Genomic DNA, 14,621 nt, shown 5'->3' with positions numbered 1-14,621 from the left:
AGGGTGATGGGTCCACACAGGCACTCTGGGGTCAAAAACAAGGAGGCAAGCCACCTGCTGAGGTTAGCAGCCAGAAAGGGAATCCCGCTTCCTATGCAGGCCTCATCTCAGAGAGAGGGGGCCAGCAACCCTCCTCCCACTGGGAACACCCTCTCATGCAGCATGTGCCCCGCCCAACGCCCACCCTGCTTCACAGCAGGGTGTCTCCTCTTAATTCCACTGAACAGTTCTCAACTGCTTTCAAAACTAAACAAAACACACTCACTTTCCTTTAAAATCAGATAGAGTCTATGCTGTCTGTTTCAAATGGGGCAAGGACGTTATAGCTCAAAGGTTGCGAATCTCAGGTACAAGGGGCTTCCGGAAACACACAGGGAAACTCTAACCTGCCCAGGCCAGCAAGACAGAGCCCTGGGGTCCTATCCGCCCGGGAGCCCCGTGTTTCACGCTGATCAGGAGAAGGCAGGTCCCTCCTCAGCTTGGTGTTTCAGGTCCCTGAGTTAAAGCCTAACACTCAGTATGTGGTGAAAGAGATGGGGTCTCCTCATAGTCACCAGCAGACACAGTTTGTCACAGAAGATACCTGGATGGGCCAGTTCCTGCCACGCCCTCCCGCCCCCTCTTTCATCCACCAGGACAGAAACTTCTCTGTCAGGTTGCTTAAGCCCTCAGCCCCTGCCAAGTGCTGACTGCTGACGAGATCACTGCCTCAGCTGGACGGGTGTTGTTTTGTAACGGTTTAGTGTGCACATTTCTCAGCTGAGCAGCCCTTCCTTTCATTCATTCATTCATCAATACCAACCACCTTTCAAGTGGCTGGGCAGTGCTGTGAGAGGCATTTCTGGGCCTGGTGAGCAATATTAGTATAACACTGAAGGAGAAGAGAGGGAGGGCAGAGGGAGGGTTACAAAGACAACAGACAAGTGAGAACATCCAACTTGCTGCCAGTCCCACAGGGGGACTTTGGGGTTTGCAGTAGGCAGTGGTTGTTGTTGTTAAATGACCATTTACTGAACCTCTCCCATGTGTTATAACTTTGCATAGATTATCTCCAAGACTCCCTGAGGGCACTGAACCACACACGAAAGCCACCTCCTCCATCTGAGAGTGAGGCCAACCCAACTGACACAGATCTCTGTACCGGTCAGTGCGGCTTTGTGTTTCTGGAAGGTTCACCCTCTGAGGCTTTAGGCTGGAGAACCACCCCTACGCTGTCTCTAGATTTTTGTCAGATTTATGGCACCACATGCCTTTATCCAGAGGGATAGAAATGTCAAGAGGCCCTGTCTTAGGATAGCTCCCCCATCACGAGGGCTGCACCCACGATAACCAGTTGCCGTGGGTTCCAGCCCATGATGACCCGTGTGTGTCAGAGTAGAAGTGTGCTGCGTAGGGTTTTCAGTGACTGAGTTTTCAGAAGTGGATCACCAGGCCTTTCTTCTGGGGCACATCTGGGTGGACTCAAACCTCTAACCTTTTGGTTAGTAGCTGAGCAAGTTAACTGTTTGCATTACCAAGACTCCACACCCACGTTGGAAGAACCCAAATGGCGCCAGTGGCACGTGGGCCCTGAGGACGTCCTGTGCGAGAGGGAGGCCAGTCCGTGGTCGCTGAGTTAAACTCAGTGGGTCCGTGAGCAGAACGTGGGTGGAGCAGCCACCAGGACAGAGCCTTCCAGGGCAGAGAGAAACCCCTTCCCCACCAGGGGAGGAAGCACTTACCAGTAGTAGAGCATGAAGAGGAAGGTGGGCAGGGTGACGGCCAGCTGGAGCCACCGCCAGTGGGGTAGGACATAGGCGATGCCCACAAGCAGCATGAGGCCCACCGTGAAGGCCATCTGGTACAAGATGGCCACCATCCTCCTGTAGTCCGGGCCAACGAGCTCTGTGACTAGAGAGGAAGACGTGGTTGTTACATGAGCTCCTCAGGAGGGAAGTGAAGCCAGACAGCTGCTTTCAGAAGCTGCGCATCCCCAATCTGTTCTGTTCTCCTCCAGCACACCAGACCCCTGGCCCACCTGCCCTGCCCCAGGCATCCTCTCCTGAGTCCTCCACCCCTCCTTCCACTGGCTTGAAGGCTCCCCTTCGTCCATGTTCCTGCTAACACCAGCTCTCGAGACTCCCCACAACACACCACGCTGTTCTGTTCTCTAGCTGTTCTCTAACTGACCCTTTCCTTGTCCCCTTGTTTGTCATGACATTCCTCCTGTTCAGACCTCAGGACTCGGTACACTGGCCTCTCCTACCCAAAGCCTTCCTCCTCTAAGCTCTAGGCTAAGGTAAAATATTTATCACAACGCATGGAGTGTTCACTGAGTTAATACCTTTGAGCACCTGTTATACATCTGGCACTATTCTGGGTGTTTGGGATTCATTAGTGAGCACAACAGAAAAGGAGCCCGCCCCCCTTAGAAATGACAGACATAAAAGTCACAAATAAGTAAGCTATTATACTAGGTAGGGAGCCCAGGTGGCGCAAGAGGTTTGCACTTGGCTGTTAACTCAGAGGATGTTGGTTCAAACCCACCCAGCAGTACCATGGAAGAAAGGCCTGGCGATCTGCTTCCATCAAGATTACAGCCAAGAAAGCCCTCAACAGCAGCTAACAACATACGTCAGAATGTGATATGCATTCCTGGGGGGAGGGCGGTGGGGAGAGGGGAGGGTGGAGGCACTGCAGTTTACAGGGTGCCATCAGGGCAGAGTCCAGAGTTGATGAGAAGGTGAGGTGAAACCTGGGCTGAAACTTAAGGAGGTGGGGGCAGAAGAGCAGCCAGGGCAGAGGACTCTAAGGGGGTCAGTATGGGGCCAGGTGAGGAGGAAGTGGGAGTGGTGGGCTCAGAGGGGGCACGGGGAGGCACATCCTCACCAGACAGAAGGAGACCGACCTGGAGTGAAATGCAGAGCCACACAGGCACAGGAGTGGCTCATCTGATTTCTGCTGTGACCTGAGAACTGACGGGGAGATAAATTTGAAAGCATAGCCACGCTGGTGGCTGGAACCAGGTGGACACACAGAAGGAGTGAAAGGGGTGGGATTCTGGGTGTGTTTTGGAAGGAAAGTTGGTGGGATTCACTGATGGACTGGAGATGGGGCGTAAGGAATAGAAGGTGGTGTGACGTTGACTGCCAGACGTTTGGCCTGAGCAATACGAAGTGTGGGAGGGGGACTGTAGGTGGAACAAGAGTGGGAACAAAAGGGACAAAGACCAGGGGTCCTACAATGTTAAAGGGTCAGGGAGAAGAGGAGATGCCAACGAAGGAGGCTGGGAAGAAGCAGCAGGTGAGGCGAGAAGGGACCAGGGGAGCATGTTTCCTGCAAGTAAGTGAGGCAGCCACAGGAACAGAAGTCGACCATAGCTCCTACGATGCCGTGCTGTTGTTAGCTGTCATCAGGTCAGCCCCCGACTCGTGGCGACCCCACGCACGATAGAGCGAAACGCGGCCTGGTCTTGAGCCATCCCTACGATGGGGATCCAACTGTTGTGATCTGTAGGGTTTATTCCCCCCATTGGCTGATTTTTGGAAGTGGATCGGTAGACCTTTCTTCTTAGTCTGAAAGCTCCATGGAAACCTGTTCGGCATCCTAGCAACACGCAAGCCTTCACTGACAGGCAGTGGTGGATGCATGTAAGGCGCTTCGGCCGAGAATCAAACCCAGGTCTCCTGCATGGAGGGCGAGGACTCTACCACTGAACCCCCACTGCCCCCAGCTCTTGTTACACTACACTTCAGTGCTCGCTCTGCCATGTCTACCTCTCTAGCCTTTGACTATTTGAAGGTAGGAACAACGCTTTGTCTATCTTGGTATCTCTAGCACCTAGTACAGTGCCTGCCACACTTACTGAGAGATCATTTGTGGTGGGCATTGTTCTAACACAATTCCCAGTGCAATTCATTGACTCCTCACAGCAACCCCATGAGGAATGCACCATTGTTTTTCCCATCTTGGGGAAACAAAGGCACAGAGAGATTATTTAAGTTGCCCAAGATCACACAGCTGGTAAGTGTTGGAGTGTGGATTTGACTCAGAGTCCACCCTCATAACCATGTGTTCTGTAGCGCGAATTCAGCACAGTCTGTCACTGACTTTTGGTAAGTATCTACTGAGCTAACTAAGCCGCACGTTCCTGGTTCTCAAGGTAGGAACATAACATGGACCACTTTGCCCTGGTGAACTCGTTCTCAGAACGCCAAGGACATAGTTTTAGTGATGACAAGACATGACGGTCCCTTTTCTCTTCACCACAAATGAGCAAAACTGTGGTGCTTTTTGATGTGGCCCATCCGCGGGCTCAGGAAAGAAGAGGCGATTCCACTATCTTACTGTCCTCCAGGAAAGTAATGTTTAGTTTTCTGTTCTTACTCTTTATGGAAAACTTGGGGGAAAAGAAAGTTAATATGCAGAATTATTCACATTGGTTTTCACCTCAATTTTCTTTCAGTCACGATGTTTATCCTTCTGCTATTTCCTCCTGTCTTCTTTCCTAACTCTTGCGTGTCATTTGGACCGGCCGAGTTTGTTGTATTTCTTTTGAAAAGATGCTGATTCTTTGATATTTAGAAATTTAAAACACTCCCCCATCTTTCACCCCCTCCTGCACCCCCTCCCCAGTGCTGTAAATATGCCAACATGTGGCCTTCTTGCTCCCCAAATGGCTTGGTAGATATGGATCTATTTAAGTGTCACTCAGATGTAACAAAGAGAGAAAAAATTTTAGGAGAGCCCTGGTGGCACAGTGGTTAAGAGCTTGGCTAACCCAAAGCTCAGCAGTTCAAGCCCACCAGCCTGTCCTTGAAAACCCTACGGGGCAGTTGTACTCTGTCCTATAGAGTCGCTATGAGTCAGAACTGACTCGATGGCACGTAACAACAACAACATAAGTGCACCATCTGAGGAGTCCACCTCCTGGTCAAAATCTTTCAGGCCAGACCATAGGCAATTACAAGGCAGTGCCTGGTAGCCTCCGGGGCGGGGGTGGGGGCACCCTAAAACCCTCCCCGACCAGCATTGTATATAGCCAGTGTGTTGCAGGACCTGGAGGTAGCTGCAGCCAAGGACTCAGGCCCTTCTGGTGGCCGGGCTGTGACATCCATCTGAATTCCTAGTCCAGAAAATTCCATATGGAGGTATCTTTATTGGGGGCCTTCGGCAGAGGCCTTCCTCAGGCACCTCTGCTGAAATGCCCTTACTGGGGGGAGGCCTTGAAGGTACTTTGCCCACTCTGACTTACTCAGCATTTTTCCACTCCTAGCCCTCTCCCCTCCTCCTGGCCCCTGGGTTCGTAAAGCAAGCAGCAGGAGCCTTTGTACAGGGCTCTCGTGGGGGGAAGGCAACTCCAGATCCCCCGTCTGCCTGCGTCTGCTCTGATCCACCTGACTCTCCCTGGGCTGTCACATGGGACAAATGGGAAGAGGGGAGTCGGCGCTTTCTCTGCGTCGGCCTCTTGCTTATACAATTGCCTCAGTGATTAAAGAAACCTGACTCTCACTTCCATTTTGGCTCGTTGTCTTTTTTTTTTTTTGTCTTGGTATGCTCTTTTTGTTTTGTTTTACTTTGCTTTATATAATTTTTTTATTGTATACTAATACACCAATTTAACAGTTTCTACATGTACAGTTCAGTGACATGGATTACACTGTTCAAGTTGTACAACCATTCTCACCCTCCTTTTCTGAGTTGTTCCTCCCCCATTAACATGAGCTTATTGCCCCCTAAGGTTCCTATCTAATCTTTCAAGTTGTTGTTGTCAATTTGATCCCAAATAAATGGATCTTAAAAGAGCATAATGCTCAAAGCAGGCATTCTTTACTAGTTAAGCTACTGTTTGCTTTTAAGAAGACTTCAGGGGATATTTTTGGTTTAAGGTTTAAAGATTATCTCAGGGCAATAATTTCAGGGGTTCATTCAACTCCAGGAAGTCTGGAATCCACAAAAATTTGAATTTCTAGTCTGCATTTTCCCCCTTTTGGTCAGGATTCTTCTATGGAATCTTTGATCACCAAGTTCAGCAATGGTATTGGCTCATTGTCTTAATCAGCTACTCTGACACCTGGCAGCTCAGCTCTCTCGGTGCAGCTCAGTTCCCGACACCGTCCTCTGCCCATCGTATGAGCAACATAAACCTAGTGTTAGCACAATTTCTGTAGACCCTGTAAACATCACCTCGCTAAAAAGACCCCCTTCATGTCTGACTGTACCCCATTCTACCCACCCATCTGAGCTCCATTGTCCAAGGGAAGCCATGGACACCTCAGCCAGCCAGTACTTACTCAGGGTGTAGCCTGACGTCCAGCTGCCTTTGCTGACCAGCCCCTGCAGCAAGCGGAAGAACAGCATGGACACGTAATTTGGTGCAATGGCCATGAGAACTCCCGAGACGGCACTGATGAGGACGGTCGCCAGGAGGCAGGCTTTGCGGCCAAACCTTCAGAGTCAAGGGAGCAAGGGTGTGAGACAGGGTGGCAGGAATTTGGGGTCAGACTGACAGAGTGGAACACAAGGACCATGGCAGGGTAGTACCACCTCACAGCTTCCCTGAGGGACAATACGCGTCTATCAGGAAGTCACAGCCCCCTTATGGCCCCACCACATCTCCTTCTGGCAAATTAACTGGTTGTTGTCATGTGTAATTAAAGCACTTTATCAAGGAATCTTGGCCACTCTCCACAATATTGCATCTTAGCCAAAAGGAAAGGTAGCCCTCCCACGATGGGCTCTCCAATCCTCCTACTGTCTCCTCAAATTACCTTTGCATTTAACAGATTGCGTTATTCATGGGAGCACCAAAAAAACAGGATTTAGACTTTAGAATTTAGTACTTGGCTACTAATTGAGTTCAAATCCACCCAGAGATGCCTTGGAAGAAAGGCCTGGCAATCTACTTCTGAAAAAACCAGACATTGAAAACCCCCCTGTGGAGTACAGTTCTACTCTGACACACATGGGGTCACTGTGAGTCAGCGTCAACTTGACGGAAACGGGCTAGTTTTTTCCCATACATCTATGATATATAAATATACATACACACACACAGATATAATTTTTGAGGATTGTTTTTCCTTTCCTTCTTTCGTGGATGAAATGGACAAATTATTTGCTAAGGCTTCACCCCAACCAAAAACCCACTGCGGTCGAGTCGATTCTGACTCATAAAGACTCTATAGGGCAGAGTAGAGCTGCCCCATAGGGTTTCCAAGGAGCAGCTGGCAGAGTCGAACTGCTGACCTTTTGGATAGCAGCCGAACGCTTACCCACTACGCCACCAGGGATCCTAAGACTTCACCCCAGTATCAGGTTTTATAGACTAAATCTTTTAAATCTTACCCCACATTCTCTAAGAGTAAAGCAAGAAAGCAAGGAACAACGTCTTTCATCCAAGCACAGTGACCCCAAACTCAGAAGGACTCTCAGCACTGCAGCCACCCCGCCGCTCTTTAGCATCCCACCTTCCTCTTCTCCAAGACTCCTGCTTCATGTGTCTACCTCAGGCCTTCTTGTCTCAAATCCTCTTCCATTTCTCAGTGTCGCCCCACACCCACCCCAGCTCTCAGCCAATAAGCTTCCTCATGCTTAGGGAAAATATAGACACTTTTTCATCCCAGCATCTTCTCCCCTCAGAACACACAGACCTAATTATCAGCGCCTATCTGTGGCGCCCCCTTTCCTGTGACAAAGGACTCTCCGAGGCAGCCTCTGCTCTGCACTCTAGCCCCTGCTTGTGCTCCCGGGTCACCCTCTTCCCTGACCTTCTCTATTCCGCTCACCACTGGGTCATTGTCATCAGATGCCACCCTGATCCTTGGACGCTCCATCCCGTTCCAGCTATTTCCCCATCTCCTCCCCTCCACAGCCAACTCAGTTCTTTATGAGTCAGAATCAACTTGATGGCAATCGGTTACAGCCAACTCATTTCAAAATCTGTCCCCTTACAGGTGCTCCACTTTCCCACCCCCACTTTTCCTTCACCCTTCCACTGACACTGTCCTCGTCATGGGTGATCATGGCTTCCATGTCCCTAGAGCCAACGAGCTGACCTCTCAGCAGCAACTGCACATGTGACCCCTCCCTCCTCCTCGAGCCACTGTCCTCTTGTTTTCTGTAAAATTACCCTCTCCCCCCTCTGCCATTTCTACTAAGTCTCCTTTGCCAGCTACTCCTGCCCTGTTGTTGTTAGGTGCCATCCAGTTGGTTCTAACTCATAGCCACCCTGTCTACAACAGAATGAAACACTTTCCAGTCCAGCACCATCCTCATAACCTTTGCTGTGTTGGAGCTCGTTATTGTAGCCACTGTGTTAATCCATCTCGTTGAGAGTCTTCCTCTTTTTTGCAGATACTCTCTTTCACCAAGCATGATGCCCTTCTCCAGGGACTGGTCCCTCCTGATAACATGTCCAAAGTACTGAGACAAAGTCTCACCATTCTTGCTCCTAAGGAGGATTCTGGTTATACTTCTTCCAAGACAGATGTGTTCGTTTTCCTGGCAGTCAATAGTTTATTCAGCATACAGACTGAATAGGTATGGTGAAAGGACATGACCCTGACACACACCTTTCCTGACTTTAAACCACTCACTAACCCTTTGTTCTGTCCAAACAACTGCCTCTTGATCTATGTACAGGTTCCTCACGAGCACAATTAAGTGTTCTGGAATTCCCAATCTTTACAATGTTATCCATAATTTGTTATGATTCACACAGTCAAATGCCTTTGCATAGTCAATAAAACACAGGTAAACATCCTTTTGATATTCTCTGCTTTCAGCCAGGATCTGTCTCGCATCAGCAATGATATCCCTGGTTCCACATCCTCTTCTGAATCCAGCCTGAATTTCTGACAGTTCTCTGTCAATATATTGCTGCGGCCGCTTTTGAATGATCTTCAGCAAAATTTTGCTTGCATGTGATATTAATTATATTGTTCGGTAATTTCCACACTTAGTTGGATCACCTTTCTTGGGAAGAGGCATAAATAAGGATCTCTTCCAATCAGTTGGCCAGGAAGCTGTCTTCCATATTTCTTGGCATAGACGAGTGAGCACTTCCAGCACTGCATCTGTTTGTTGAAACATCTCAATTGATGTTCCATCAGTTCCTGGAGCCTTGCTTTTCGTGAATGCCTTCAGAGCAGCTTGGACTTCTTCCTTCAGTACCATCGGTTCCTGAGCGTATGCTACCTCTTGAAATGGTTGAATGTCGACTTCTTTTTCATATAATGACTCTGTGTATTCCTTCCATCTTCTTTTGATGCTTCCTATATTGTTTAATATTTTCCCCATAGAGTCCTTCACTATTGCAACTTGAGGCTTGAGTTTTTTCTTCAGTTCTTTCAGCTTGAGAAATGCCGAGTGTGTTCTTCCCTTTTGGTTTTCTATCTCCAGCTCTTTGCACATGTTATTATACTACTTTGTCTTCTTGAGCCACCCTTTGAAATCTTCAGTTCTTTTATTTCGGGGTTTCACTGGGAGTTTTGAATCCTTTCACCATGCCTTTTCAATCTGTATGCTGAGCAAATAATCCAAGAAGCTGGACTGTATGCAGAAGAAAGTGGCATCAGGATTGGAGGAAGACTCATTAACAACCTGTGTTATGCAGATGACACAACCTTGCTTGCTGAAAGTGAAGAGGACTTGAAGCACTTACTAATGAAGATCAAAGACCACAGCCTTCAGTATGGATTACACATCAACATAAAGAAAACAAAAATCCTCACAACTGGACCAATAATCAACATCATGATTAACGGAGAAAAGATTGAAGTTGTCAAGGATTTCATTTTTACTTGGATCCACAATCAACACCCATGGAAGCAGCAGTCAAGAGATCAAAATACACATTGCATTGGACAAATCTGCTGCAAAGGACCTCTTCTAAGTGTTGAGAAGCAAAGACATCACCTTGAAGACTAAGGTGCGCCTGACAGAAGCTATGCTATTTTCAATCGCATCATATGCATGTGGAAGCTGGACAATAAATAAGGAAGACTGAAGAAGAATTGACTCCTTCGAATTGTGGTGTTGCCAAAGAATATTAAATATACCATGGACTGCCAAAAGAACAAACAAATCTGTCTTAGAAGTACAACCAGAATGCTCCTTAGAAGCACGGATGGCAAGACTGTGTCTTACATACTTTGGACATGTTGTCGGGAGCGATCAGTCCCTGGAGAAGGATATCTTGCTTGGTAAAGTACAGGGTCAGCAGAAAAGGGGAAGACCCTCGACAAGGTGGATTAACACAGTGGCTGCAACAATGGGCTCAAGCATAACAACGACTGTAAGAATGGTGTAGGACCAGGCAGTGTTTTGTTCTGTTGTGCATAGGGTCACTATGAGTCGGAACCAACTCGATGGCACCTTACAAACAACAACATAGTTTATTCAATATTCTTCACCAACATCACAATTCAAAGGCATCAGTTCTTCTTGAGTCTTCCTTGTTCACTGTCCAGCTTTCACATGCACATGAGGCGATTGAAAATACCATGGCTTGGGTCAGGCACGCCTTAGTTCTCAAAGTGACATCTTTGCTTTTTTAAGATTTTATAAGAGTTCTTTTGCAGCAGATTTGCCCAAAGCAATACGATGGGCACTGATTGTGGATCCAATTAAAATGAAATCCTTGACAACTTCGTTAGTTTCTCCATTTATCATGCTGTGGCTTGTTGGTCCAGTTGTGAGGATTTTTGTTTCTTTGTGTTGACGTGTAATCCATATTGAAGCCTGTGGTCTTTTATCTTCATTAGTAAGTGCTTCAAGTCCTCTTCACTTTCAGCAAGCAAGGTTGTGTTATCTGCATATCTCAGGTTAATGAGTCTTCCTCCAATCCTGATGCCACGTTCTTCTTCATATAGTTTAACTTCTCAGATCATTTGCTCAGCATACAAACTGAATAAGTATAGTGAAAGGATACAGACCTGAAGCAGACCTTTCATGACTTTAAACCACACAGCATCACCTTATTCTCTTTGAACCACTGCCTCTTGATCTGTGTACAGGTTGCTCAAGAGAACAATTAAGTGTTCTGGAATTCCCAGTCTTCACAATGTTATCCACAATTTGTTGCGATTCACACAGTCAAATGCCTTTCCATAGTCAGTAAAACGCAGGTAAACATCTTTCTGGAATTCTCTGCTTTCAGCTAAGACCAATCTGGCATCAGCGATGATATCCCTGATTCCATGTTCTCTTCCGGATCAGGCTTGAATTTCCAGTAGTTGTCTGTCGATGTAGTGTTGCAACTGTTTTTGAATTATCTTCAAAATAATTTTACTTGCATGTGATATTAATGATATTGTTTGATAATTTCTGCCTTCTGTTGAATCAACTTTCTTTAGAATGGATGCAAATATGGATCTCTTCCAGTCAGTTGGCCAGGAAGCTGTCTTCTGAATTTCTTGACATAGATGAGTGAGTGCTTCCAGCATTCCATTCGTTTGTTGAAACATCTCAGTTGGTATTCTGTCAATTCCTGGAGCCTTGTTTGGCTAATGCCTTTAGAGCAGCTTGGACTTCTTCCTCAGGACTATCGGTTCTTGATCATAAGCTACCTCCTAAATGGTTGAATGTCAACTAATTCTTTTTGGCACAGTGACTCTGTGTATTCCTTCGTCTTTGGCATTAGTGGTTGGTACATAAATCTGAATAATAGTCGTATTAACTGGTCTTCCTTGCAGTGTACGTATATGATCCTATCACTGTTGTATTTCAGGATAGATCTTGAGATGTTCCGACTTTCACATTCCAATTACCACTTATTATCAATGCATCTTGATTATATGTTTGATCAATTTCGTACTGCATAATTCGGTAAATATCTTCAATTTCTTCATCTTTGGATGTTTGCAGCTGTTTCATCTCATTTTGAGTTGTGCCACATCAGCAAATGAAGGTCTTGAAAGCTTGACTCCACCCACATCATTAAGGTAGACTCTACTTTGAGGAGATGGCTCCTCTCCTAGTCATATTTTGAGTGTCTTCCAATCTGAGGGGCTCATCTTCCAGCACTATATCAGGCAAAATTCCACTGCTATCCATAAGGTTTTCGCTGGCCAATTTTTTTTTCAGAAGTAGAATATCAGGTCCTCCTTCTCAGTCTGTCTTAGTCTGGAAGCTCTGCCGAAACCTGTCCACCATGGGTGACCCTGCTGGTATTTGAAATATCAGTGGCATAGCTTCCAGCATCACAGCAACACTGACGCCACCACAGTAGACAAACTGATAGACTAGTGGTAGACACCTCCCCTAGACACCTCCCCTACCAACCTCTAAATCTTGACATTCTCTCACTTTACCCTTTTCTGGATAATCTCAAACATGTCTTATGGCTTTACTGGTGACAAATAGCAAATATTTAAGCTTCTGTTCTGAGCTCAACTCATATATCAACTGCCTACCTGACATCTTTTTTTTATATGCCTTACAGACTACTCCTTTTTTTTCCTTTTTCCTTAGTGCTTTCTTTTTTTCTCTTATTGCTATTGTGGAAATATAGGTAACATAACATTTGCCAGTTCAACAGCTTTCACATATACAGCTCAGGGATACCAATGACATTAATCAGGTTGGGTACCCATCACCAAATCTGTTGTTAAAGTCTATACTTAACACAACTGCGAACTGAATACATCTAAAAGGAAACTCTTGATTCCTCCCCAGCTCCTTCCCCTACAAAGAGCTACAACAAAAATCTGTCCCTAACCCACTCTTTCCCATCTCAAAAAGTGGCATTACTCTCATTCATTTGCATAAGCCTTGCCTTTGCCCTCCCTTCTCTCAGCCCCCCATCCCTACCATACAATCTATATGTAGTCTTGAATCCTGAAATACACCTGAAACCTCCTTTAGGTCCCCCATCTCCCACCACCAATTGACAGTGTTAGAAGCACCATCAATTCTTCTCTCCACCAACTTCTGTAATAGATTCTAATTGTTCTTCTTCTTCCGTTGTTGCCCGCTAGAACTCACTCTCCTCGTGCCATTGATGACATGTTTAACGGAACTGGCTTTTACTTACCTGTCTGCAATGTAGCCAATTCCCAAGGAGCCAAGGAAGAAACCCACATTCACACAGGACTGAAACAGGTCCACCTTCCAGGAATCTGCACACACCAGGTTAAACTGAGGGAAGGGCCAAAAACACAAAGCCATTTATAAATCAAAACTAAACCCTTATATCCTTTCTCCTGACAAAGTAAATGTATGACACAAACCTTGGTATCCCTTGAGTGTTTCACAGATTTTCCTCTCATAAGACAAAGTTCGGTACTTCTGGCCAATTTTGCAGTAATTTCATTCTATTACTAATATCATTATAACAATCTCATTGTATATTCATTAAAGAGACCATCATCAAGTGTTTCGCCATTGACAGTTGGTTATCAAAGAACAAAGTGTCTTTGGTAAAGGCGGCTAGAACGGATGAACTGATTCTCACAAGACCATTGGATGATTTTTCTAAAAAGGAATACAATAAGGTAATTTTCAAAAAAATAAATAAATAAATGTAATGAAAGAAATACAACATGTTTTTCCAGTGTTGGTTCAAAGAAATTAATAAAACCAACAAATAGAAGACTGTTGAGCTTGTCGCCAGGATAAAAGGGAGAAGGGATGGAGGGAGGAAGAAAACCAATAGCTATTGAATGTGTACATGACAGACACTGTGATCAGGACTCCTATTTCCTCATCTAATTCCCTCAATACTCTTGTGAAATACTAACTGCCCCCTTTGTAAGGATGAAACACCAGTGGCCCTGAGGAGTTAAGTAACTAAGATCAGAAAAATAGAAGAAGAGTACAGAGCGTAAGTTCAAGCCTAGATCTCTTCAACTCCAGGGTCAACTTTGACACCGGAGGTTCCCAAACTTGGCTTCATGGTAGAATCACTTGGGGGCATTTTCAAAGATCCCAGTGCCTAGGGCACACCCCTAGACCAATGATTTCAGAACTTTGGAGGTGGGACACAGGCAGCAGTATGTTTAAAAGCCACCTAGGCTATTCCAAAATTCAATTATGTTTGAGAATCACTGCAGTGTGCTGTGAGGCCTCACCATGGAAAATTCAAAGTATTTTTGTTTCATTTTTTAACCTTAACAAAGCTAAGATGAGTTTATTGTTTTGTTAGTTTAGCCTGAAGTTATTAAATCCAATTGCAGGCCAATTATCAAAATCACTTCAATTCAATATGTACTTTAAAGTAAAACTAATGATAGCAACAGAATATAACCCCTCAAATCTATTGAGTGCTTATATTTTGCCAGACATTATCCTAAAGCACTTTACATAGATTACCTATTTGTCCACAAAACAATCCTGTCGTTGTAGTTGTTGTTGTTGTGTGCTGCTGAGTCATTTCCAATTCATAGCAACCCTATGTGACTGAGTAGAACTGCCCCATAGGGTTTCCTATGGAGCTGATTGCCAGGTCTCAAAACAACCCAGTGTGGTATGAATTATATTCCCTGATTGAAAAATGAGGAAACAAAAGCTTGAAGAGGTAACTCACTCAAGGTCATACAGAAACTTATTTTCACTTACTTGGTAATGGTCATGTTTCCGTATCATTGAAATTGCATTGAAAATGTGATTGTTAATGACTATACAGTATTTTCTTCGGGATT

General features: G+C 45.8%; 1 protein-coding gene across 2 annotated transcripts in view; it reads right to left on the bottom strand.

The window, feature by feature from the left end:
- Positions 1-14,621, bottom strand: part of SLC22A1 (solute carrier family 22 member 1) — a 38,692-nt gene that overhangs the window by 17,966 nt on the left and 6,105 nt on the right. For both annotated transcript variants that reach the window (XM_049875698.1, XM_049875705.1), the window contains exons 2-4: positions 13,016-13,119; positions 6,273-6,427; positions 1,722-1,890 (exon numbers count right to left, since the gene is read on the bottom strand). In XM_049875698.1, coding sequence (XP_049731655.1) covers positions 1,722-1,890; positions 6,273-6,427; positions 13,016-13,119 — 428 coding nt within the window. The remainder of the gene's footprint in view (positions 1-1,721; positions 1,891-6,272; positions 6,428-13,015; positions 13,120-14,621) is intronic.

This window comes from Elephas maximus, chromosome 1 (genome assembly GCF_024166365.1).
Source record: "Elephas maximus indicus isolate mEleMax1 chromosome 1, mEleMax1 primary haplotype, whole genome shotgun sequence".
Lineage (NCBI taxonomy): Eukaryota > Metazoa > Chordata > Mammalia > Proboscidea > Elephantidae > Elephas > Elephas maximus.
Note: the sequence above shows the minus strand (reverse complement) of the source record. Positions and strands in the feature narration are given on the sequence as shown.